This window comes from Danio rerio, chromosome 13 (genome assembly GCF_049306965.1).
Source record: "Danio rerio strain Tuebingen ecotype United States chromosome 13, GRCz12tu, whole genome shotgun sequence".
NCBI lineage: Eukaryota > Metazoa > Chordata > Actinopteri > Cypriniformes > Danionidae > Danio > Danio rerio.
This window is the reverse complement of record NC_133188.1, coordinates 27,418,311-27,445,512: the sequence shown is the minus strand read 5'-3', so window position 1 is coordinate 27,445,512 and position 27,202 is coordinate 27,418,311. Positions and strand designations below refer to the sequence as shown.

The following is a 27,202-nucleotide window of genomic DNA, read 5'->3' as shown; positions in this document are numbered from 1 at the left end:
ATTTGTTTATATGTTGTCATGATGTTATTGTTTTTGCTTATGCAAGATTAAATTTAATTTATTTTCAACTTGTAAACTAATGATTTCTCACCTAAAGAAGGAATGGCTGTTATTTAAAAATATATATAATAATTTATTATTGTAACTAAAAATTATTTTTTATTATGCGTTATAGATTGCAATATTAATACAATTTTGAATTAAATAACTCAATGACAAATGTTTACATTTGCAGTATTTATATCTGCTCCAAAATTTGCACAACATCTGTTGTGTACTGGTTGGCGTTACTGTTTTTTTTTTGTCCTGTCTTGTCTGTTCTGTCTTATTTGCACTAAATGTTACACAAACCGCACTTTGCGCTCTTATTCTCATTTTAATATATTATATTTTTGTTTATCTTACCTTTCTTTATTTCATTCTCTATATTTTTTTATAGTTGTGCATAGTCCTTTGTTATATTGTCAGTTTATGTTGTTTGATGTAGCAACTTGGTTCTGGAGGAACATTATTTCGTCTCGCTATGTAGTGCCCTTTATATTGTTGAAATGACAATTAAGCCGACTTGACTTGACTTGAATAACTGTTTGGAAACAATTTACAATCTGTAGGAGAGTGCATAAAATATAATAAAGCAATCTGTGAACATAGATAAATTCAATAAAGAAAATATGCTAATTAAATGTACATCCTTTTATTGTTTTCCGAGGAGTGTATTCAAGTATACTGTAATTGAATAATCAAATGTAAAGTAATACTGCAGTCTTCCTTTTACAAACAATTCAATACAATTAATCATTATTCATTTTTTTATTCTTAAAGTAAAAAAAACAGTACATTTTCTTATGCCTGAATGCTTTTATTTAAAACCCTCATACAGTCTCAGGCCTTAAAAAACACTTGCAAAATAATAAATTATAATCCAGACTCAATGTTGTACTCGTGATTTAACTATTGCGAATGATCACGTTGCGATATCGATGCAGCCCTAACAGTCACTTTATCCAAATAAAAATATTTGAGTTTTGCTTAAAACTAACAAATATCTGTCAGTGGGCTATGAAGTATAGTTAGTTCTGTTAGATTTTTTTTGTTTGATACTGTCCTAATCATGATTTTGCCTTTTTTCAGTGTTACATAAAACAAGACTTCTTTACTCAGTTATTTTTACAGCGGTTCCCTTAAAACTATTCATTAAAGTTTTTTACTCCTTATTGAGAAAGACTTTAGAAGTCTGGACTCTGAATGCTGTTGCTATGTTTTATCCTTCACTAGCCACCAAATGGTGCTGTTTCATAGAAAGCATGTTACATTGCAAAATGTGCGTATTGGTTATAAATGTCTTACCAGTAATTCATTAACTTGTGTTTTTGTTCCCTTAGACACAAACATATTTAAAGATGGCTGCCATTTACTCTGGCATCCAACTGAAACTCAAAAACACCCGAACACCCTGGCCAGACAAACTAAAACTTGCTCGATTTGCATGGATATCAACACAGTGCCTTCTTCCTAATAAAGAACAGGTAATCCTATTCAAATAAACTCTGTACCACTTGAAGTTAAGGGAGACCTATTTTGCAATAATCACTTTTATAAGGGGTTTAAACATAATTGTGTGGCAAAAGTCTGTGAATATAACCAGCTTCAAAAATACAGTACCAATTGTAAAATTATGAAATGTTATTGCTCTATAAAAAAGCTTTTCAAAAGTAGTTTATAATTTAATTTAATCATTATTCCAGTGATTTTACTGATGAATTTTCAGCTTCATTACTCCAGTTTTCAGTCACATGATCCTTCAGAAATCACTCTAATATTTATTATTATTATTATTATTATTATTATTAATTGTAATGGTAATAAAAGCAATAATGACTGGAGTAATAATTTTATTCAAAACTACCTGCAGTGAATAATAATTTTTTTTCTTTAAATTATTTAATAAAATAAATAATAATAAAAAACTGACCCCAAACTTTTGACCAGTAGTGTACATTCAGGAGGTACCACCACACTGCATTTCCCCTGAATTCAGTATTTATACACAGCTGATATTAAAAGGTGGAGTTTTGGTGTAATTCGTCACTTGTTAATCATTCTGCAGTCCTCCAGGGGCTGCACCCAAACATACTTCCTCTTTTTCTAGAAATTCCTTGCAAAACATTAAAATCTTCTGTCGGTGCCAATAGCCTAGTGATAAAGTGCGTTGACATAAAGCATTGAGGTGATCACCGGGACTTGAGTTCGATTCCCGGCTCGAGGTCTTTTGCCAAGCCCCCCCCCTCTCTCTCTGCTCCCCACGTTTTCCTGTCTCATCCCTACTGTTCTATATAATAAAGGTGAAAAAACCCAAACAATATAAAAATAAAAAGACTTCTCAAATTCAAATAATTGGTGTTCAGTTTTAACAGGAAAGCTAAGTGAGAATTTAAAGTTATTTTCAGATATCGATGTTGCTCTATTTTTCCAGTAAGATGTATCTACTTCTGAGAAAATGCTTTATTAATATGGAAAGCATATCACACACAGAGAAGAAGTTAAGTTTATATATCACCTATACAAATAAATAATGAAAAGAAAAAAGACAAAAATAATAAAAATATATATTTCTTTTTCCCAACACTGGGTAAGTCCCCCCCGTCCGCCGCCCATTAGTGATGGTCTCACCCTCGTTAGCGTATGATGTTAATCTTGTTTTTGAGGCATTTGTAGCTTCACTCACTTTTGAAAAGGGCACAATCTCATCTGGATTTAAAGCGACAGTCACCAAAATGGCACAATTGGGATCAAAGTCTAAAAGGGGCAGTTTCACAGACATTTATTTGTGAGGTATTTTGAGCTGAAACTTCACATACACACTCTAGGGACAACATAAACATATTTTACTTTGTGAAAAAGGGCAGAATAGGTCACCTATAAGGAGCATGTAGTTTGTATTAGTTAATGGATTTACTAACATAAACAAGCAATGAACAATTCATTTATTACAGTATTTATTCATCTTTGTTAACATTAGTATTTGATAATTCAGTTATTCACTGTTAGTTCATGTTAACTCAAGGTTAACAAGCATACAGTTGGATTATTAGGTCATGTAAGTAAATAAATTAACTATGTGTCACATATTGTAAAGTGTTACCAGAAACAAAATCTGGGTCTTCATGTTTGTGTGAGAGTAAAAGTAATCATGAGATCTCACAAAACTTTATTGCAAATTCAGTTTAATTAAAAAAAAATGTTTTTACAATGTTTATGTTGCTTGCTTGCTAATAAAGAGATTTCTTCTCCCATAAAAGGTTCTGTTTGACTGGACAAATCATGCTCTCACTTGCTTTTACAATAAGAAAGTGGAGATGCCTCCAGAGGTGGTGGAGGGTTTATGGACCTACCTTGATGATATCCTTCACAGCAGGAAGCTTCATAATGTGCTGAGTCAAGGAAAAACCATTAGCCTTCGTCTCACAGTAGCACAGGTATATATTAGTGTTTCAAATTCCCTACTGTTCTGTATTAAAATTTTTACTGTAATGCATTGTTCTATAATACTCAAGTAATGGTTGGTAGACTAGCAGCAGCACTGTTATTAATACATATAAGGCTTTTATACTGTTGCTTAAAACATGAAAATAAAAATACCAATATATCTTATTAATAATATGGTATGTTATTTTGAAAAAAAAAAAAAGAAATGCGAGTTTTTAAATAAGCCGAACAGAGTCAGAAATGAAGGTCAAGTGGTGAATGACACAGATGGGGAATAACTAAAGCAGGAAGAATGTTGTAGTACAGCAGTGTTCTGTAATGAATTAATTATGTCAAAGACAGGTTTTACCTGCTTTTGTAATGTTGATTACTGAATCCTTGTAATGTTGAATCCTTGCACAATATACACTTTAATTTATCTCTCACTTTTGCTAGTGCCCAATTTTTACGTGAGTTTTTGGAAACCAGGGGCCTCATGTATCAACGCTGCGTACGCACAAAAACTTTGTGCACGCAAGGTTTCACGCTCAGAATTGCTCACATTTGGATTTACTAACGATGAAATGAACGTGAGAATGAGCGTTGTTCCATGCCAACTTCATGCCTGGCATACGTACATTTCTTGTGTGTGTTTTTTTTATTTCCATTGGCGACTCCTAGAGGCAGTTGTGTTAAATTGCACACTACAAAGTATTTTTGAGCCATGCAATGGCAGCTGACAGCTGTATGGGACAAGGTCATCCGCATGTCTAGCAGGTATACAAGGTTTCCATACTATAGATTTGACCAGCCAAACATTAAAGTGCAACTTGCAGCGATCGCCGGTTTTCCCATTGTAATCGGAGCGATCAACTGCACGCACATTGCTATAAAGGCGCCATCTGAAGACGAATTTGTACATGTGAATAAGAAACATTTCCATTCAATAAATGTGCAAATAATATGTTATGCTCAAATGCGCTTAACATAATACCCACACTTATTAATGATTCCTACTTGTGTTCCTCGTGATAGAAGAGTAGACAAAATCTGATATGTAGTGGGGGAAAAAGAAGAATGAGTTCATCAGACGCTGGATTCGAACCGCGTTCTTGAATGACACTGTCAAAACATGATGCCATGTGTGTTACGCGCTACACCACTCACACTGATGCTGTCTTCCCTCTTTAACTTTGTTGTCTCTGCCGATCAAACGGCCGGAAATCACTCAACTAACTAATTTCAACGAAAAACTTGCAAACAGTTTTCCTCCGGTCTACCTCCGATAGGAGCACCTCTAATTCACATTCTGTTTAAAGTTTCTCTTCTTGCTTGCTTTTGCCATTGCTTTTTCGTTTGGTTTTGCCAAAGGGGGAGAAGGCAGGGAGGGGTTTTGCGCTCGTGCATGTTGCGCTCAGTTTCACGTTAATTCAGATGTACAAAGAGAATATGCATGGGATTATGCGTACGCAGTTTCATACATCTAAATTTTTTACTGCGTACGCACATTGACAGCTTTGATCTTAGGCAATGTTTTAGTATGATTTCAACGCAAGTCTTCGTACATGAGGCCCCAGATCTAAATTTAGCGGGAATGGTCAGGTCGGGTAGAAAACAGGGCAGGGCAGGCAGTGGGTGAACAGGCTAAATAAACATCAGGAGTGGTCGGGTTCGGAATAAAACTTGACAGGAGAGGATGGGAGCGAGACAAAAAAATCAGTCTTGCGCAGATCTCTAGTTAGCATTGGCAACAGTCACAGCAAGGGATATGCAAATGTTTAAAGACTGCATCAGACCATACGCTGCGCTCAATGCAGAAGTTTAAACAGAGCGGGGTCACATGACTTCACGCGCATTAGTTAAAGTAATTGAAAAAAATTGAACTAGAAAAATGTTATCGATTATAAAGTTGGTTCTGTATGACGATTTCGATTACTTTTCGATTAATCGCCCTGCCCTATTACTGTGGATAGACTGTAAATGCCTACTGGTTTACCTTTTTTTTCTTTTGTGTTAAACATGAAGGTTTGGTACCACCCGAAGGCCAAAAAGTGGTTAGGAAATAGTACAGTTTCATTGTTGGATGAATAGTTTTAATATGCATAATGAACACTGACATCAATTCATTCATCATTTGTTTTATTTAATTCTAGATAATCAATGACAGGATTTTGGACTATACTTCAGGACTCAGATCTGTCAGTTTCCACACCATTCTGAGCTGTTGCCATGGTATCTTGACCTCCCCGGTGCTCTCTGTTATCTACACTGCTAAGTATGAGTTATTAGTGCAGCTTTTGTCTCGACTCTGTGGCTTGACCAGCATGCAGCTCAGACAACAAAAATATGAGGAGCCTCTCTCACTCAAAGCCTTTGAGGTTCTTCTTGTTGTCCTTAGCAATTACCTTACAGTGCAGAAACAGCAGGCAAACTCCAACCGAGTGTTTTTCCAGGTAACGGCACATCTTCTTCATCCGCTACTCCTCCTCAGACACTTACTGAACACTAGAGTATGGACCGAAAAAGATGATGTCAAGATTCGACAGAATCTGAGCAAGGAAATACGGACCAAAGTGGATGCTGTTCTCCAGTCAGCACTCTTCCTTTCTGATCATTTACAATCTTACAAGGTAGAAGTTTCACCATCCGAGAATGAAGCTGGGGATAGAAAGAGCCATATAGGAAAAGGCTTGCAAGGCCCTCTCAATACAATCCTTACAAGGATTTGCATCCATGGAGCTAGCGAAGAGGAAGAGGCACTATTTTATGCCGTTAAATCAAACTCTCTCTCATTGCTATTTAAATTTGCCCTAGATTCTTTTTGTAGAGGCGGAGAGAACAAGCGAGTGATCTTTCACCTCATGGCAAAACTCATTACTGCTTTGGGGTTCACAGATGAACTAGACATTGATGAGAATTTCAGAGCATCAAACTGGGGTATCTGTTTACTCGCTCTGGAGAACCTCCTGAACTCCTGTTTGGTCGGTGATATCTATAATGTAGCTGCAGACAGAATACAACACGGAGAGGTGCAATTCAATTTCTACAGGAAAGTGGCTCGCCTATTATTTAACAATACACAGATGGGCGTCCCAGCTTGGTACCGCTGTCTCAGAGCTCTGCTCGCACTGAATCACCAAATCCTAGAGCCAGATTTAGATGAGCTTCTCTCAGCTGTGTGGGTTGATGCAGAAAACATGGAACTACGTGTGAGGAAAGCCAGAGAAGCACTTGTGTCTGCCGTCTTGCAAACTTATTCCAAACTCCGACAGCTGCCTAAACTTATCGAAGAGCTGCTTGATGTAGTGTGTCGGCCTGCAGCAGATGAGTTGAGACCAGCTTTGTTGCCGGAAGCGATACAAAAGACCCTGAGTCAGTGTTTGCTAGACAATCCTCTCAGGCAAAATCTTGAGATCTGTGGGCTCATTTTAAAGAGAGTGCAGTCCTGTCTGCTTCCCCACATTCAAGATGAAACATCGGATTTGGCACTGAAAGTCTTTTCTATGAGTTTGCTCCTTCATGCTGTGCTCTTCAGTTTTAAGACTTTGGACAACAGCACCCCTGTGCCAGTTGTAAAGCAAACTCTAAGTTTGATGACAGAAATGCTAAAGGTTGTTGAAGATTTGTTGGAGCAGAAACTTGCCACAAAAGGTCCTTGGATGGAGAAGGTTCAAGAGGTGACTCTTCTGCTTGCTCATACTTGGGTTGAGGCAGATGCTCTCTTTCAAATTCACTGTACTAAGTACACATCACCTTCTGCCTCTCAGAGTAGCACTTTAGTGGACAAAGCTCTGATGCTAAGGAACATGGACAGTCCACTTGGTAAACTATTACAGAATCTCCTTGCTCTCCACAAGCTGAAGATACACTTGCTCAAATCATTCAGTGAATCATCAGAGATGCAGAAAATGGCTCAGTTTATTCTGAACAGGGAAGAACTTTCAGTAATACACAGCCTCGACCAGATGTGGGACTTTCAGTTTTGTAATGTGAATTCCAGCACTTATAATGCAGCCCACTGGTTTCTTGTTACCTCCAACCTTCCATTAATTGCCCCTTATCTTGATCCAAACGACAGGTCTGTTTTTGCAGAATGTATGTTAAAGTCTTTGCTTCAGAGCTTGGATGCCTCTGGAAGCAATTTGGAGAACACTGGGATCTCTGTCTGCTTAATATCAAGACAATTACTGGAGAGTCCTGTTCTTTGTGAGCTCCCTGAGATTTTCTCAGCGTTGACGAAGTGCATCATCAAGGCGTTGTTTGGACTGCTCGACTCATCACACATGCAGCTTATTTGTCCTTCATTTTTGACGCCTCCTGTAGAAAACGTTGAAGTCAAAGATGAAGAAATGGGCATGACACCTTCTATGAAGAGACTCAAAGCTATTGGACTGGAGATGTTGTACTCTGTCAAAATGAAGTCTTCTGTACCTCTATCTAAAAGACAGATAAATGGATTACTGCAGCTAGTCAAAGTCACAAGTGTCCTGAATGGATACGCAATGTCCTATGAAGACTATTTAGAACTTTTTCTGACTTTGTTAACACTGACGTCCACCATTCAGTGTGTTGAAGAAACAAATCTCTCTGCATTTATTGAGTTACTCAAAGAGCTTTTTAGTGTCATGGCTTCACTCTTGCTGGCCAAAAACTCTCAAAGCATCCTGAAAGTTATTCACGGAAGTAATCTCTTAGAGGCAACAATGACAACCCTTTTCTCTCGGAGCAGCGAAGGCCTCTTCAAGAGTTTGGATGGTCCGACTTGGTTGTCTTTCCTTCAGTCAGTTCAAGATTTCATCCAGTCCCTAATTCGGCTTATAATCGACAGGAAAAGCAGCATATGCCTCAATCTGGAGAAATTTACCTCCTTCATGGTTGAATGTAACTTCACAGCAAGAGTTCTGACTGTAGACACGGGAGATCTCTTCTCGCTGCAGCTTCATCTGGTAACTTTAAGCGCACTTTGCAGAGAAATGATGACAACCCTCGGCAAGAACAAACAGCTGGACCAGGCCCTGACTCACTTGTTAGAGAAAGCCACTGCTGTCATGGAGCCAGCCATTCAGGCTGTGTTGATGGGCAAGGGAAGTTGTCTCCTCAGGCAGTCCTTCTCTGTTGAAGTGGTAACGGTCATGATCAGGTGTGAACTAGCAAGAGCTTCAAGCTCTAACGATGACGGCCAGGAAAAAATATCCAGTATGCCATTCTATAGGAGCTTTTACCAGCAGATCTTAAAAGAGCTGTTCCCATCACCTCGTCCTATGGACTTCCTCATTTCATCGATTCACTATCTTTCTGCATTCCACATGGCTGCAGAGAAGACCAAAGTGGCAGATCTTGAAGATCTTCATATTGAGATTTTGCAGAGTATCCAAGCGCTGCTGTCAGGTAAAATGCCCTATGGCTTCAGTAAATTGACTCTCCAAATTGTTGTGAAGCTTCTGCCTTTTCTGAAAATAGCATGTCAATCATTTCTTCAGGAACGTGGATGTCTCTGACAGACGTGAAAGAGCTGGAGGGTCCAGTGAAGGAACTGCTTAATCAGCTGATGTCCAACTGTTCTCAAGAGCAGTTCCATCTATTTCTGCTGATGCTCAGAGAGGGGCTTGTGGCAGCCAAGGTTGAAGGAGGCCAATGCTCTGTAAGACATTTATTTGTAGATGAGTGTTTATTACTGGGTTCTTATTATAGTTGTAATAGCATAAAACAAATTATTACTTAATGCTGTTAATACATGTAAAAGGTTAACACATTCATTCAGTTTTGGAGTTTTTCAGTGTATTTTTTTTGTAAAAACCTGCAGAACACAAGTCCTCAAGTGCGACCCTCATTTATGATTTAAATGATTTGATTCATTTGGAAATAAAACCCATACAGGGCTGTAATAAATGTCATTTGCATATTTATGTGGTGAAATTTAAATACTATTAGAATTGAGTTAAAGTGAAAAATTAGTCATTAGTGATAAATTGTCTTTCATAGTAAAACCAATGGTGGACAAAAAACATCTTAATGTTTACAGATTTCATCCGTAATGATTTGATCAAGTTATTTTTATTATTGCATTATTGCAGAATTTATAAAATACCCATTTATAAAATAAAAAAAACATTCTTTAAGTGTAATTTATTTGCAAATGAAGCCCATGCAGAGCGCGTATGAATGTGATTCTCATTATATTTATTCAAATAAAGTTCAATGTTTTGCATTTCCAGAGGGCTTTGATTCAATTTTGAGAAATCTGTCTTTGTTGTTGCACAACATTTACACTTAATTAGACTGTATGACTTGAAATAGATGTTTTATGTTAACATGAAACAACAAAGATAACAAATCCATTCTCTGTCAAAGCATAAGATTTTCTAAGCATACTTGTAGTGTGTACTAATGATATGTTATCTCATTTTCTTTCACAGGAGGTTCTGTCCGCAGTGACTTTAATAAAGCTGCTTGCCTGTTGTCTTTTTCCAGAGCATTGCTCAAAGGCTTTTTGGCTCATCACCCCACAAATAATATCCAGCCTCATTGTGAGTATTACACTGCATGTTTTTAATTTGTTTCCCGTTAGATGTTTTTCCCTGAATAAGATTAATCACACATGGTTTTTTTTTATAGTAATTGTTTGTTATGAAATTGTCTTTTCAAGATGTAAGCATCATACTTTGCTTTGGAATTTGAGTAATTAAAATATAAAAGTAGATCAATAAGCTCAATTTGTTTTTCTACAAACTTTAAAGATGCTCCATGAACTTTCCATGGAAAAACAGTAGTTAATTTAGACAACTTTACAGTATAAGACACTTTTTAAAAATTAACAAACATGTCACGACCCTGTTTACTTCTTCATAAGTTATTTTCTGGACTTCCTGTTTAAATAAAAAACACAGTTGACATTGTGCAATAAATGCGATAAACCTTCCCTTTTTTGAGCCTGAAACATTCTTTTAAGGGTGCCTAGAGAGTTGGCTGGCAGTGAAAAACACCCTGCAGTAAGCTTTGTAAAACATATCACATACCTCACCCACCAGCCTGACGTTCTCTTGTCTTGATTTAGCATTAAAATTCATCTGCCTGGAAAAATCAGGTTTCAAAGTCTTGTCTGTGTCACTGAGTTCAGTCAGAGGAGGCCTGTGTGTGCCTGACAGGTTACTTTCATCACTCCACCTTTCTTCTCCGCGTCAGAACTTGATGCAGTGAAGCTGCTGCTAACAGAGTTCACCAGAGCGACCAGAAGCTTTGTTAACCTTGCTGTTCTCACATCTTTTGTACACAAATAAAGAACAAGCTCTGTAATCGTCACTTTTGTCATCAATATTTTATAGCATGGATCGTGTGTGGTGCAGTTTAATAGAATTCTGTTAGATAGTGAAGTGATATTGTGCTACATTTGAAGATTTCTGGTGAATGTCAGTCTGGATTGTATGAGATCTGCTGTGCATATTGTACCGTTTGTTGTTGGTTTTTGCTCTATAAAAATACTAGTGATGGGCAAAGGCTAATCGCAATTAATTACATCCAATATAAAAGTTTGTTTTGACAATATATGTGTGAATTATTTACACTCACCGGCCACTTTATTAGGTACACTTCACTAGTACTGGCCGGGTTGGACTCTATTTTACCTTTAGAACTACCTTATTCCTTATTCCCGAACTGTTGATACAAGGCAGGATGGATCCGTTCATCACGTTGTTGACGGCAAATTCTGACCCTACTATACGAATGTTGCAGCAGAAATCGAGACTCATCAGACTAGGCAAAGGTTCCAAATTTTTTATTGTCTATTTTTGGTGAGCCTGTGTGAATTGTAGCCTCAGTTTCCTGTTCTTAGCTGACAGGAGTGGCACCCGGTTTGGTCTTTAACGGCTGTAGCCCATCCGGCTTAAGGTTGGAGTTGTTGTGTGTTCAAAGATGCTCTTCTGCATACCTCCGTTGTAACAATTGGTAATTTGAGTTACTATTGCCTTCTGTTCAAACCAGTCTGGCCATTCTCCTTTGACTTCTGGCATCAAAAAGGCATTTGTGCCCACAGAACTGTCGCTCATCAATATCATTCGATATTTTTTGTATTTCGGACCATTCTCATTAAACCCCCTGGTTGTGCATGAAAATCCCAGTAGATCAGCAGTTTCTGAAATACCCAAACCAGCCTGTCTGGCACCAACAACCATGCCACGTTCTAAGTCACTTAAATCAACTTTCTTCCTCATTCTGATGCTCTGTTTGAATTGCAGCAGATCATCTTGACCATCTCTACATGCTTAAATGCATTAAGTTACTGCCATGTGATTGGCTAATTAGAAATTTCTTTAATGAGCAGTTGGACAGGTGTACCTAATAAAGTGGCCAGTGAATGTATATTTATGTATATATGATATACACACTCATAGATAAAAAAAAAAACAACAAAAAAACTTTACATAAAAACTAGTATTTATGTCTAATACTAATGAAAAACTTCTCAAATATATGCATGCATTTGTGTATTTAAATATACATAACAAATATACGTAGTACACACAATTATATCAAAATAAACTTTTATTTTGGATCTGATTAATCACAATTAATCTTTGCCCAGCTCTAAAAACTACCTAAACCTAATATTAATTAATTTTTTCTAAATGAAGGTGGTCGCCACTCACGTGTTGTCAGATCATGAACATAAAATACTACCTACTTAACCTGGATTGCTGTAGCTGTTGTCTTGCATAATGAATTCTGCTTGATTAGTACATTTTACAAGGCCATTAGTTCTCTAAATAAAATCAAACACTGGACACATACTTGTACTATGTCACAAAAGTATGTACTTTCTTTATGAAGGAAAAATATATACTTTTGAGTATGTTACAGAAGAGTATGCAAGCTTTGGGAGGACATACTACTACCTTGTTAACAGATTGTTGTGTTGCTTAGTTATGAGCCCTGTCAATTATTCGCACATCATCCACATTTCTTTCATATATAAGTTCCTACCTTACTGAAGAAGCAGCAGCAGGTTAATTTGCCATTCGCGAGTCTTTCATGCAGAGAAATCTCCACAGGTCTTTGGATAATTATTTATTCATTTAAATAATGAATTACAATAATGTCCAAACACATCTTTATATAAGTTCATGTTGTTGCAGATGAAATATAATACAGAAAATGTGATTTAAATATTTTCCAGTTGACTAGATATTAATTAACGATCATACAAACATCTTTACTGAAGCCTCTCTACTTGACGGTTGGTCTTGCGCGTCCACCATGTTTGTAGTTTATTTACACTTTTCACCTGCGTTTGTAGTTCTAATCGAACTCATGTCCAACACGCAATGTACTGTGGGCAATATCAGCAGTTAGAGTATGGATGCTTTTACACTTAAAATTTTTACCAGAAATGGTAAACCATCCGGGAACCTTTGGCAAACTCTTTTCAACAGACTACAATTTGGGACATACTATTTCTGTTCTCAAATATTATTAAGGACAGATAGTATGCAAAACTGGGACACAGCATATGTGGAGCATGTTAACTAGCAAAACAAACCAGCATGCTAATCATGAATAACATGCATGATAAAAGTCATCAGGGTAATTACATGTGGTCAGAAGTTTCCATATAATGGTCACTAAATCACGCTACCATTTCAATTTGGGATCAGTTTTTCTTTTTTATGATATTTTCTATACTTGGACAAAATAAGTTAATTAAAATTGACCTAATTGGCACCACTTTATAATGAAATGCTTGTTGTATCCCTAATTTTGGATGTAAGCATTTGCTAAATGAATACATGTAAATAACCTTGTGTTAAATGATATGTTGAGCTGTAATTGTTATTCTATTTACATTGAACTATATTAAATGATCACAGTGAATGCATTAGTTGCTAAAGACAATACATTTGACAGATTTCCTTTGTTTTCTTCCAGTTCATAATAAAGGAATCCAGCAAACTCCCCTCTCTGACCCGTGTGCTGACAGTACCAGGTCTCGAGGCTCTGACCGTCTTGCTCCGGCAGGGTAAAGCACAAATCTCCAACCCGCACCAGGTGATTGTGGTTTTGGGCGCACTGCAGTTTGTGCCTCTCGATAGTCATTGCATGGAGGACTATCATTCTGCTTTTGAGGCCGTCCATGAAGCTCTGTTTGCAATTATCCACTGCTACCCTCAGGTGAGCATCCTGGGATGGAAAGGGGGAGAGAGATAAAAGCCTAAACCTGATAGTACTTAGCCATTTTATTGTTGCACTTTTTCAAGTTGAATTATGTCCTTATACATTTGGAATTGACTTAAGAAATCACCCAGAGGCTGTGGAGGTAGAAGCAGTGCCAGATGCTATCAGTTTAAAAAAAAAAAAAGAAAAGGTGGGGGTCTGACATCTGTTTATCTGCACTTGCTTTGGGAAAATCTTTTATTAATGTGGCTTTCAGGGTTATGTTTCGTGAACACACCCAGTGTGCTGTGTCTGGTGAAAGAAAAATGAGTCCCGTAGCGTGGATCAAAATGTAATATATCTGTTAGCAAACACAGAATGACATGGGATTTTCTTGGGATAAAAAAACACTATTTATAATAGTATTCTGTAAAAGTAGAATTCAGAAATGTGCTCTCATTATGCTCAATATAAAGATGAGTGATCTTATGGCAACATTTATCTGATCTGGTGAATTAGTACTCTGAGATGTTTTTGATAATAATGTTTATGCAAATAGGTGCGTTACAGGCTAATGCCGCTTGATGTTAGGAGTGAACATTACAGTGCCCTGGAGAGGCATTTAATTTGCACTTTATACAAATGAAAATCAGAATGTAGTTTGGACAGTTGCCACAGATCCTGAGGGGAAGGAGCTCGCGGTGGAGTCTGGTAGTTGGGGAATGGCAAGAGTGTGCTAAACTGTAAAGGCGTTATGCTTGACCACAATCTCAAGATGACCTTATGTTTGAGAAGCTTTATAAAGTAAAATGAGGAGCAGATATTAGGCAGTTGTTTTGGAATTAATTATGAGGATGACTGAACAATTAATTTTGATGTGCAAAATGGATTTAGTAGTGCAGTCAATGTGTCCAAACCCACTTTTATTTGACAATATTTGAATATTATACACAAACATTATTACCACCATCCTTAAAAGCCAAAACATTATTACCACCATCCTTAAAAGCCAAAACATTATTACCGTCATTCTAAAAAGCCAAACATTATGACCACCTGACCAAAGTGCTTTTGTTTTTTTATGTGCTTCTAAATAGTGCTGACACCCCTGTAGACATAGGCTTTAAAAAACCAAACATGAGCAGAAGGTAACTTAAGGTCTTAAGGTGAAGCTGTCATGGATCAAACTTGTTTGTCCAGTATATTCCATTCATCAATAGGATTGAGATCTGTGGAATTTGGAGGCCAACACCCTGAACGCTTCATCGTGCTATTTAAACCATTCCTGAACAATAAGTGCAGTGTGGCAGAGGGCATTATACTGCTGATTATTAAGGCCACTTCCACCAGGAAACACCAGGGTGTGGCACTTATGCAACAATAGCTGCGTCCCAAACGGCACACTATACACATACACTAGGGGTCACCAACCCTGTTCCTGGAGAGCTACCTTCCAGCAGAATTCAGTCCCAACCCTGATCAAACACACCTGAACCAATTAATAGTACCTAAAGCAGCACTTGATAATTACAAACAGGTGTGTTTGGTCAGGGTTGCAACTAAAATCTGCAGGAAGGTAGCTCTCCAGGAACAGGGTTGGTGACCCCTGCTATACACTATGCATTTATGCACTATCTACTTATGCACTTACACAATCAACAGTATATGTATATGTATGTAGTGTCGTCCCAAATGGAACACTAATAGGGTTTTTTACTAAAGCGGAAATTCAAACTGTTTACCGGTTGACTTTTGACGGTTGCCAAATTTGTGAAATAAATTACCAAATTACCAAATAATACCTGCCATGAGGATAACCGCATTCACCATCGGGAGGCGGTATAGCCACTCTTGTATGTAAATTTTGCTTTCATTCATTCAGTTTCTTTTCGGCTTAGTCGCTTTATTACTTAGGGGTCGCTACAGCGGAACTTATCTCTTAAATGTTTTACGCAGCAGATGCCCTTCCAGCCACAGTCCAGCACTGGGAAACACCCATACACACTCTTTTGAATTTTGCTTTCACAATACTAAATAAATAATGGAATCCAACATCAGTGCTTGAAAGCTCCGCCCCTACCGCTACGTGAGCAAAGCTGCGGTGTTGAGTGTGTGAAGTGTCCATCATTCCACACTTCTTTATTACGGTTTAATAAGTGCATCATCCGGGTATTTAAAGTGCACTTATTCTGAGTTTTCAGTGTGAGTGCACTACTTACACTATTTATATTACAAAATGGTGTGGAATAGTGCATAAGAATGCAATTTGGGAAGCACCATGTGTTTATTAGTAGTTAGCATGTGAACTCATTGATTGCCAAGCAAATCATTCCCAATAGAATAACGCTCCCTCCCTTGTAAAGGTAAACAGTGTACAAATGCACAACCATCCTTATAATCATTTTAACAAAAAGAAATGATACAAAAAAATAAATAAATAAATACAATTAGGACAATCAATTGTAATTTATTTAGCAAAAAGGAAAAACTAGATGTTTCTGTGCAGTTTTTTTGTTTTTTGGTGTTTTAAAATAATAATAAAAAAACATTTTGTTTTTTGTATCTTTCAAAAATAGAGTTATTGGTGTTTGCCTAAATCTCAGTATATGTGTATCACTAACCAGCATTATTATGCTGTTTTTGGTAGATTACATTGGTTCACACTTTTTTAAAGTAATTTCAGCCTCATGCTTATTTGTCCTGTTTAATAAATCTGGCCCTAAATGACCAGATAATGTGTTTAATTTTCACAATATGGCTTATTTGTACACTAGCTGTCAAAAAGTGTTGTGGTCGATCCCAGTTGTTAGAGCAACAAATAATATCTTGACATCTAGTTGATCATTTGTAAAAGTGGCAGAAGGTAGATTCTTCCAATAAACCATCTGTTGAACTGCATCCCAATAATCACAAATACTGCAGAAGTCCTACCGGAACCCACATGAACCCAAGAATCTCATAGAAATCAGTCATGTTTGGTGAAGGAAAAGTGATGGTTTGGGGTTCCATTCAGTATGGGGGTATGGGAGCCTGATGTATCAAGACATTTGTGCTGCCCATTACAATACAAACCTCAGGTGAGGGCAAATTCTCCATCAGAATAGCACTGCTCCTTATACTTCAGCCTTCTCATCAAAGTTCCTGAAAGCAAAGAAGGTCAAGGTGCTCCTGAATTGGTCAGCCCAGTCACCTGACTTGAACATTATTGAGCATTTCTGAGGTAAGATAAAGGAGGAGGCATTAAACATCAATCCAAAAAGCTTGATGAACTCTGGGAGTCCTGTAAGAATGCTTTCTTTGCCATACAAGATGACTTTATTAATACGTTATTTGAGTCACTGCAGAGATGTACAGATGCAGTTCTCCAAGCTCATGGGAGTCACACACAATATTAATTCTTTTTGTCTAAGCAAAGTCAGACCTTACTGTCCTAATAAAATAATTAAAAATCAAAGCATGATCATATTTTATTTTGGTAAAAAAAGTGTAATCTAGAGGCCTTTGCCTTTCATATAAGCCTCTTCTGATACCAAATGATCAACTAGAAGTCAAGTTATTTGTTGTTCCTAAAACTTGGATAGGCAACAAGTCTTTTGTCAGGTAGTGTATATTGGCATTTATTGTAAAGATGATGTGAATATTTGACTTTCCACTCATAGCTTAGGAGGTTGCTAGGACGAAGCTAACAAAATGAAATAATCAGCCTTCTATTAAAATTTTATTATTATTTTTATTTAATTTTGTCATTGATTTCATAGTGTTGTTTTGCCATCTATCTGAGCATATCTACAATGCTTAAAAGCTTGCTTTTTTGGCACAGATGGTTATTGTTTTTTTGTTTTCGACTTTATGCAGTAAATTCAGACTTGCATAAGCATAAAGGCTAAAGAATTTTACACCAAGTCCAGCTGTGCACCAATTATGAAAGCTTTAAATGTTTGCAGGTAATGCTGAAAGCTTCTCCCACCTTCCTGAATTGCTTTTATCGCTTAGTTTCTTCAGTCATGCATGAAGGGAAACAGCGGAGTGACACTGACAGAGGTAAGCAAACCTATTATAAACACATCCACAAGAGTTTTGTGCAGAAAAATTACTAGGTATGCACCAATGTTTTGTGTAATGAATGATTTTGGATTAATTTAAAGCTGTTGGCATATCAGCAATACTATTAAAAGGCCAATACCGATGGTTTATTAATTGCATGGAGACAATGAGTCTTGAACACTAAAAAAGGGCTGCACTTCAGTCAATACTTTTCTGGAGAAGAACATCTTAAGTTACATATAGCAATACCACAGGCTTTAACTTTTCTTTGACATAAAATCATTTAATAAACAAAAAATATATATTTTTATATCTTAACTTGTGCCTCTCTTAAAATGTTTCAAAGAGTGAAATATTAAATGGTTCAGTAAAATTCATTTAATTTAGAAAAATAGCTAGTATTTTTAATGCTGCAACTGATACTAATATTACAATTAACTGAACGTGTTTGTTTGTTTGTTTGCTGATAAAATATTATATTTTTGACTTATTCAAAAATTACAACACAGAATTTTTGGGTTACTAAATTATAAAAATATACACTCACGGACAGTTTATTAGGTACACCTATTCAACTGCTCATTAACGCAAATTTTTAATCAGCCAATCACATGGCAGCAACTCAATGCATTTAGGCTTGTAGACATGGTCAAGACAATGTGCTGCAGTTTAAACAGAGCATCAGAATGGTGAAGAAAGGGGATTTAAGTGACTTAAGTGGCATGATTGTTTGTGCCAGACAGGCTGGTCTGAGTATTTCAGAAACTGCTGATCTACTTTCAGACACGACCATCTCTAGGGTTTACAAAGAATTTTGTATTGGTGTCGGGAATATTTTCTTGGCACACTTTGGGCCCATTAGTACCAAATTGAGCATTGTGTCAACTCCACAGCCTACCTCAGTATTGTTACTATATCCATCCCTTTATGACCACAGTGTATCCATCTTCTGATGGCTACTTCCAGCAGGATAACGCGCCATGTCATGATGCACGAATCATCCCAGACTGGTTTCTTGAACATGACAATGAGTTTACTGTACTCAAATGGCCTCCACAGTTACCAAAGCTCAATCCATTAGAGCACATTTGGGATGTGGTAGAACGGGAGATTTGCATCATGGATGTACAGCCAACAAATCTGCAGCAACTGCATGATGCTATCATGTCAATATGGACCAAAATCTCTGAGGAATTATTCTAGTACCTTGTTGAATCTGTGCCACGAAGGATTAAGGCAGTTCTGAAGGCAAAAATTGTTCCAACCTGGTACTAATTAGGTGTACCTAATAAAGGAGCCGGTGAGTGTATATTGGGTTATGATATTATCCTTGTGATGGCAGAGCTGAATTTGCATTAATTGAAGCTCAATTGCTAAACCAAATTTAAGTGACCTTTTTCTGGGAAGTAAATGTGAGGGCTAAGTTTCACTTGGCTGTTAAATTAATCTTCTATTCATGACTCTTTTGTAACCTTTTCCAGAAAACCTCTATGCACCCAATTGAATTGATTGTCAATGAATTCAAAAACACTTTTAGCATTCAAGCTTTTAATGTTGGTTGTAGCTGGCAGACAAAGAAATTGGAAAGCACCTGATGCTGGAAAGCTATTACAATTGAAACTTAATACAAAAAGTGTCTTATTCTCAAGTCATTAATTGAGTATCAATGGAGTCATGTCTTCTGTTTCTTCTCCATCTACAAGCTGCCCTGATTTTATTGTGCAGAGAGAAAGATATGTTATTTCAGAGGTATGATTCACCTAATGAGACAAGCGCCTCGTTGAGCTGTGTTCAGAGACAGGCGCTCGCAGACTGTGGCTCTTTGGATTGAAATTCAAAGTGAAGTGAAGGAGAAAAAAATTCCATGAAGACTGAAGGTTGAATTTGATCCCGAAGCTCAAGGCTCAACACATTTTACCACTGAAGGCGTATCCCTTTTGAATTGAGAACTCTATTTATGACTCTGAGGTTTAAAGCCTCTTTCTATTTTTTTGGAGTAGCATCAGTACATTTAGTCTTTCTTCGTTTCGCAGACTTTCATTTTGACTTCAAAGCTCGGTCAGAACTGAAATGTATTCAGATGTGAGGCAATTTCGGTCTTATTGAACTTCTTATGGTAACTTTCTCAAAGCCTGAATTTGACTGCATGATCACTCTGTTCTGTCTGGATCCAAAGATAATGTCACTTTGAAGCGATTTAATCAGGATTCCTGTTTCTTGTGTTTTAACTGAGATGTCTTTGAAATAAATCACTTGTGAAGTTAATGAGTTTGGAAATTTTGAATAGAATTCCCCAGATTTGAAGACATCGGACAGATGTTCATTGAAATGTATGGGTTAGTTAATAGATTTATTAAGATTTGAACATTCTATTAAGAAATATGGATTAAACTGGTCGAAAGTGACAAAAAAGACTTTTACAAATGTAAATAAATGCTGTTTTTTGATCACAAAATCTTAGAGGTCCATAAAAATATTAAGCAGCACTAGTGTTTGAAACAATGATAATCATAAATTTTTTGAGAACCAAATCTGGTCGTTAAATTCGACATGAAACAGAAGTTAGCCTTTTCTTCTATAGTGATGTACATCCAATGGGCTATATGCACAACTAGTGTTTTTCAGCCAACGATAAACCTCCGATGAAAGGTTTATGTTTAAATATTTTCAGTTTAGAACCTTTCCTTTTACAGCATTAATGTTGTAATATGGGGTGTCCAAACTCAGTCCTGGACAATAATAGCCAGGTGCAGACCCGCAGACCCACACACATTTCAGCACACAATCCAGGACACACAATCTAAGCAGGGGCCAACCATATATGATTATGACGGATGTTAATGTTATTAACGTCTACACGGACCTTGCCATCAATACATTATTATCAATAGATCAGTATATCAATAGACAATAGCGTATACTATTTCACGTTCGAGACGGGTGAATGGGGAATGTTGTTTTCTGATCACATTAATATTATCGACTGAACAGTTTTCTATCAGTCATCATTTAACCGAGTCAGTATAGCGGATACTCGTAAGCTGGCTCTGCTGATCTAAATTAGACGGGCTCAATTTATATAATGGATTCATTATAATAAAGGAAATAATAGCAAGTTAATATGTACAGGCTATAATAAATCTTTATGTAATAAAAATGTTTTTATATTTAATAGATGTATAACACTATATTAATATTTTACTCTGGCCATTGAATAGGATTTATTTGCTTAAATAATAGTCATTGGTGTTTTAATTAATTATTTTTATTTACATAACATGAGTACCAAAACTGCATGGATGTTAAAATGATCTTTGCAATATAATAATGAAACATTGACTGAAATGGAAACCCAAAATTCGCCAATCACCATTTTTGTAAAATCAAGTAGGTGGTGATAATGATTCTAAGGCATACCAGCCAATACTCCGGTTTTCCCGAAAATTTCCCATATTTCAGGCCCATCTCCTGCCATCCTCCCGTTTTGTTATTTCTTCTAGAAAACTCCCGTTATCCCCCACCAGTCCTCAGCTTTGTGGTTCAGTCTGTAGTCATACTGAGGGGATTTAAAACTGATGAGGGCAAAATCAATGTGAACAAAATAATGAGTGCACATGTACATTGTTTATAACTGTATTTTGACTTTATGCCAACTTTAAAATAATATCCGAAGGATCATGTGACATTAAAGACTGGAAAAATTTCTACTGAGAATTACTAAATTAAATTTGAACACATAATAAAATCTTTATTACTGATTTTGACTGTACTATATTTTATTTCATATATTTGCAGCCTTAATGAGAATAATCACCCATTAGGTTAGATTATATGATAATTTGAGGTGCATTACATGATAGTGTTTTGGAATATCAAACCTAAAATGTTCCTACCACATCACACATATTGCTGAATTCTGTCTGTGTTGAAATAAATCACAGGGTTTGCTGACGTGACGTGGTTTTAGAGAGTGGGTTCATGGTTTACATTAATTGAATCAGGGTTATAGTTTTAATTAAGCGCTCCAGCTGCATTTAGCATAATGAATCACATGCGTTAACAAGTCTGTTTTGACAGTTCCAATTAAAATATCAGAATTGCTTTGTGATATGTCTGCTTTCAGCTTCTGAGAAAGACAGAGAGAGTCTTCTGAAGTGTGCTAGGCTGGTGGAGAGGATGTACACTCATGTTGCCAGTGCTGCTGAAGATTTCACTGTCCTGTCCTCCTTCATGGTCGCGCAATACGTCAGTGAACTGCAGAGGGTAAGTTGCTAGTTATTTTCAGTCTTTACTGAAACGTGTTGTGTTGTGTGTGTGTGTGTGATTTAATTTATTTTTTACTTTAGTATTACCCAAATGATGTTCAACAGAGCAAGGAATTGTTTGCAGTATTTTTGATAAAAAAAAAATTTCTGGAAAAGTCTTATTTGTTTTATGTCGCTTAAAATAAAAGCATTTTTTTTTTTCTTTTTTTAACTAACATTTTAAGGTCAATATTATAAGCTCCCTTGTTTGACTTGCCTAATTACAATGATTTGCGTTACAACCCAAACTTGTCTAGTTAACTGAATTAATCTAGTTAAACCTTTAAATTTTATTTTAAACTGAATACTAGTGTCTTTAAAAATATCTAGTAAAATATTATGTACTGTCATCATGACAAAGAAAAAAGTAATAAACACTCACCGGCCACTTAATTAGGTACACTTTACTTGTACCGGGTTGGACTGCCTTTTGTCTTCAGAGCTGCCTTAATCCTTTGTGGCATAGATCGACAAGGTACTGGAAATATTCCTCAGAGATTTTGGTCTTTATTGACATGATAGCATCACACAGTTGCTGCAGATTTGTCTGCTGCAGATCCATGATGTGAATCTCCTGTTCCATCACATCCCAAATATGCTCTATTGGTTTGAGATCTGGTAATTGTGGAGGCCATTTGAGGACAGTGAACTCATTGTCATGTTCGAGAAACCAGTCTGAGATGATTCGTGTTTAATGACACGGATAAACCTGCTGGAAGTAGCCATCAGAAGATCAATTGGTACTAATGGGCCCAAAGAAAATATCCCCTACACCATTACACCACCAACACACCATGAAACATTTATAAAAGGCTGGATGGATCTTTGCTTTCATCTTGTTGATGCCAAATTCTGAGCCTACCGTCCGAATGTCACAGCAGAAATCGAGACTCATCTGACCAGGCCATTATTTTCCAATCTTCTATTGTCCAATTTTGGTGAGCCTGTGTGAATTGTAGCCTTAGTTTCCTGTTCTTAGTTGACTGGTGTGGTTTTCTGCTTGTGTAGTCCATCCGCCTCAAGGTTGGATGTGTTGTGCATTCAGAGATGCTCTTCTGCATACATCCGTTGTAATGAGTGGTTATCTGAGTTACTGTTGCCTTTCAATCAGCTGGAACCAGTCTGGCCATTCTCCTCTGACCTCTGACATTAACAAGGCATTTGTGCCCACAGAACTGCCGCTCACTGGATGTTTTCTCTTTTTCACACCATACTCTGTAAACCCTAGAGATGGTTGTGTGTGAAAATCCCAGTAGGTCATCAGTTTCTGAAATACTCAAACCAGCCTGTCTGGCACCAGCAACCATGCCTTGTCACTTAAGTCACTTAAATCACGCTTCTTTCCTAAATGGACAAAATAAAAAGTCTATAGATTCACATTATGTTTTATTGTTTACATTGTGGTGTTGCAAAATACATTGTTTACGTTAATACTTTAAAAAATAATTTGTGCAAAAGCCATGCAAACAGAAACATCAATAACAGTTTAGCAATATTTAAATTTAGCATTTTATGTAGTGATATTTTATGCTTGTAATCCATTATTTTTTGAAAATCAAAGATTTGCCCTGAATTTTTATATAAGGTAAGAAATCTGATCGCAAATCAATGAGTAAATTTGGAATACTTTCAAATCTAAGTCAAGATGTGTCAAGTGTATGTATGCATGTATAATCATTAATTGATTAAATTTACAGAAATAAGTGAAATTAAAAGTACTATATCGTTATCAGGATAAGATGACTTGTATCGTAATATAAGATTTTTGTCATATCGCCAAGCCCTGTTTCTCACCTACCTCATGCCCATGCCAATTTCGGCTCAAATGTTTCTTTTGTGATCTTGTGAACCGTCTGCCTAAGTCAATATTTGCTACGGTGTTTGAGCAGAGTCTTCTCACTGCTATAAATCTCAAAAACACACTATTACAGCTTTAGAGTTCACGTCCCATGTCTTGAACTCTTGGCAGTAATGTTATTCTAACAGATGAGAGGTTGTGTTAACCTTAAACTGAAGGATCAACATGTTGTCCAACGCAATCTGAGAACCATTTGTTTTTGTTCACTTGAATTGTGAAGTGTGTTTGACCTTCTGAGTGACCTGAGGCTCGTGTTACTGCACTGAATCACATCAGCGCACTTTGCCGATAATTGCTGTCATTGTATACTTTTTTTCTTATTTTCTAGGTGACGCTTCAGCCAGAAATCAAGGCACATCTAACAGAGGGAATATACTGCATTCTGGACCACTGTGTTGAACAAGACATCAAGTTTTTGAACACCACCCTTCAAATGGGCGTCAAGGAGGTGTTCAATGAACTGTACAGTAGTTACACACACTATCACAAATCTCAAAGACAAGGGGAAGAAAAGTACACTGTTTGATAGTTATATTTAGTGCCCTAAATGTGTCAAGGAAATAAACCTATTTTGTCTTTTTACTTCTGATTAATCTCTTATAGTTCTTAAATCTTAAAGATGGTGATAAAAACAGTTGTAACTTCATCCAAAAACAAAAGTTGACATTATTTAGCTGTGCGTATGTTTTTTTTTTTTTTTGCAAAGCTTTCTTTTGTGTAAAATAATACAATATATTTTATCCACTCTAGAAAATGCAGTAGCTCTGTTGTTTAATTTCCTGTGTTTTTAAAAATATCATTTTCTTATTAAAGAAAAAAGTCATACAGGTTTGAAATGCCATAAGGGTAAATAAATGATGACCAAATGTTTGTTGTTGATTGACAAATTTATTGACTGAAATCGGCATTTTCAGTTTTTAGCTGAAAGAGAAACTGCCAAAAATATGAGCTGTGAAAAAAGGCTATGCAGCATTGCTTGGCTTTCACACCTAAGGTAGAAATGACTGGGCTGACTAAAGTGCAAGTGTACCCATACAGGCCTGTAGCCAGTGGGGGTTCGGGTAGTTCTGAGGACAAATTAAGTCAAAGCAGGACAAATGAGTTGATGTATGGGACAAATTCTGGATTCTGGACCAGAATTTGTCCCATACATCAACTCATTTGTCCTATTTTGACTTAATTTGTCCACAACCCCTTTGACCAGGATGGCTATGGTCCTGCCATACACGTTTCTATGCATGTGCTGTGGTGGCTAAAGGCTGATTTATACTTCTGCGTCAATCGCACACATATGCTCTGGTGCAGCATTTGCGCAGTTGCATAGCCATCGCCGTGGCCGACACGCACCTTTTAAAAAAATAAATAACTACATGTTGCAACGACACGTATCGCAAGCTTTAGATGGTTTGGCTTGGTAACTGTGACCAATGTGGGCAGGACAGAGAGCCGCGCGAACCCGTTGGAGTTGGTGTTTACAATTCTAGAGTCTTGTGAAGTAGCTGTAGATCAGGGGTGCCCAAACTTTTTCTTATGAAGGGCCAAAAACCAAACTTGATTGAGGTTGACGGGCCAAAGGTGAATATACCAAACTGTTATACGTTCAAGTTTCCATGGTAAATTCCACTTTTTTTTTTTAAATTGTCTTATCCATTAAGTAACAGTATTTACATTTTAACATAAAAAATCAGGGTCACACTTTACAATAAGGTTCATTAGTTAATGTTAATGAATGCATTTACTAACAGGAACAAACAATAAACCATACATTTACTACTGTATTTGTTCATGTTAGTTAACGTTAGTTAATGAAAATACAGTAGTTTATTGTTAGTTCATGTTAACTCATGGTGCATTAACTAATGTTAACAAGCATAGACTTGGATGTTAATAATGCATTAGTAAATTTTTAATTATGATTAATAAATGCTGTACATGTGTTGTTCATAATTAGTTCATGTTAGTAAATACATTAACTAATGAACCTTATTGTAAAGTGTTACCAAAATCTGATTCATTAAGAACATTTAACTGAAATATTTAGGGCCGGCGTGAGAGATGACAATCATAAATTGTTCGCGTGAGCAAAAGAAAGCAGTCGAAAACCAAATGGGAGGATAATAATGCACAGGGTGAGACACAGGCGATCCTGAGGGCTTCAGTGTCAAGGCTGATTTCAGGTGATGTGATGCACGCAAGTGTTTAAAAAAAGAAACTGTTCCTTGAGTGAAGCATCTGTGCCTGGAAACGTAACTGGTGCAATTGGGTTTCTTTAAAACAAAAATCATCACGCGTGTACCCACAATCCTGCTGCTTTCATGTGCTCCAGATTTTTGTAAGCAGCAGGTTGCTTTCACTTGAACCTTTTACATGATCGTCTTTTCATTATCGCACACGGAATGTTTTTCACCTGCTTTCTTTTGCTTATAGCTATTTTAGGCTAAGATTTATTTATTTTTGGTGTGGCTAAAGAAAAAAATGGTGAATTCTTAGTGTTAAGCCATGAAAAGTCATGTGAAGCAAAAACTAATTGCAATGCGACACTATGAAACCACAACCCATTTGCTCATGCTCATTTAGCAAGATCATACACAACACAAAAAAAGTGAAATAAATAATGCCGCATGTGGAAATTAAAATTAAATCATGTAATTTTATCATGCCAAAGTCAAATTTTATGCTTGTAAAATATATTTTCCCGACAACAAAACCGTGGCTTGTGAAAATGGTGAATGGCTAGTAATGTTGGAAAACTACCAGCCACAGTGGCTGATGATCAGAGTTAATGTCAAGTCCTGCCTGCACATGCTTACTGGAAAGGCAAAGTCCATTCAAATAATGTGCTGACCAATCATTTATTTGTAGTAAACTTGTTTCTGCTGCTTGCAATAGTTCTACTGTACTGTCTTTTTTCATATTTGTGTTACAGTTTAAAAATCTTAAAAAGTTACTTTATTTAATGAAATAAAAGCATGTTTTGGTTCAGTTTTTGGCCAAGTGCATGCAGATTTTTTAGTTTCAACCCAGATTCTAGTTTTGACCCTCATTTCGATGCTTCTCTATTTTAAAAAAGTCTGCATTCTTGTCACCATGTATTTTATATTAAGTAGTATTAGCCAAACCCTATTGTGCAGTTTTCATGTAAAACTAAAACTGTTATGGCGTTACAGTAGCTTATCTGAATTTATAAATTCTGTAATGGTTATGAAACTAATGTGCAGCTCATCAGCTGGAGTTGGCGAAATCCAGTCTCTGGGTTGTGCTTCTGAGCAAACTAATTAACCTGATGTAGATCCAGGTGGACTCTGTAAAATTAGTGTACTGTAAAAGTGTCTCCTGGATGACAAATAACCAATTAAAAATCTAGCCTGTTAGACCTATATTGTAA

The 27,202-nt window shown here is 36.6% G+C and overlaps 1 protein-coding gene across 6 annotated transcripts in view; it reads left to right on the top strand.

The window, feature by feature from the left end:
* urb2 (URB2 ribosome biogenesis homolog) overlaps positions 1 to 24,687 on the top strand; it is a 28,484-nt gene extending 3,797 nt beyond the window's left edge. For 2 of the 6 annotated variants that reach the window (XM_068212915.1, XM_005156878.5), the window contains exons 2-10: positions 1,383 to 1,526; positions 3,300 to 3,476; positions 5,619 to 8,853; positions 8,946 to 9,106; positions 9,882 to 9,992; positions 13,387 to 13,629; positions 17,556 to 17,652; positions 21,779 to 21,918; positions 24,146 to 24,687. In XM_068212915.1, the coding sequence (XP_068069016.1) occupies positions 1,383 to 1,526; positions 3,300 to 3,476; positions 5,619 to 8,853; positions 8,946 to 9,106; positions 9,882 to 9,992; positions 13,387 to 13,629; positions 17,556 to 17,652; positions 21,779 to 21,918; positions 24,146 to 24,343 (4,506 nt within the window). In that variant the 3' untranslated portion in view covers positions 24,344 to 24,687. Of the gene's footprint in view, positions 1 to 1,382; positions 1,527 to 3,299; positions 3,477 to 5,618; positions 8,854 to 8,945; positions 9,107 to 9,881; positions 9,993 to 13,386; positions 15,034 to 15,191; positions 16,029 to 17,555; positions 17,653 to 21,778; positions 21,919 to 24,145 lie in introns of those variants that run through there. The other 4 variants (NM_001123301.2, XR_012388653.1, XR_012388652.1 and 1 more) reach the window with 4 other exon arrangements.
* The last annotated feature ends 2,515 nt before the right edge of the window (positions 24,688 to 27,202 follow it).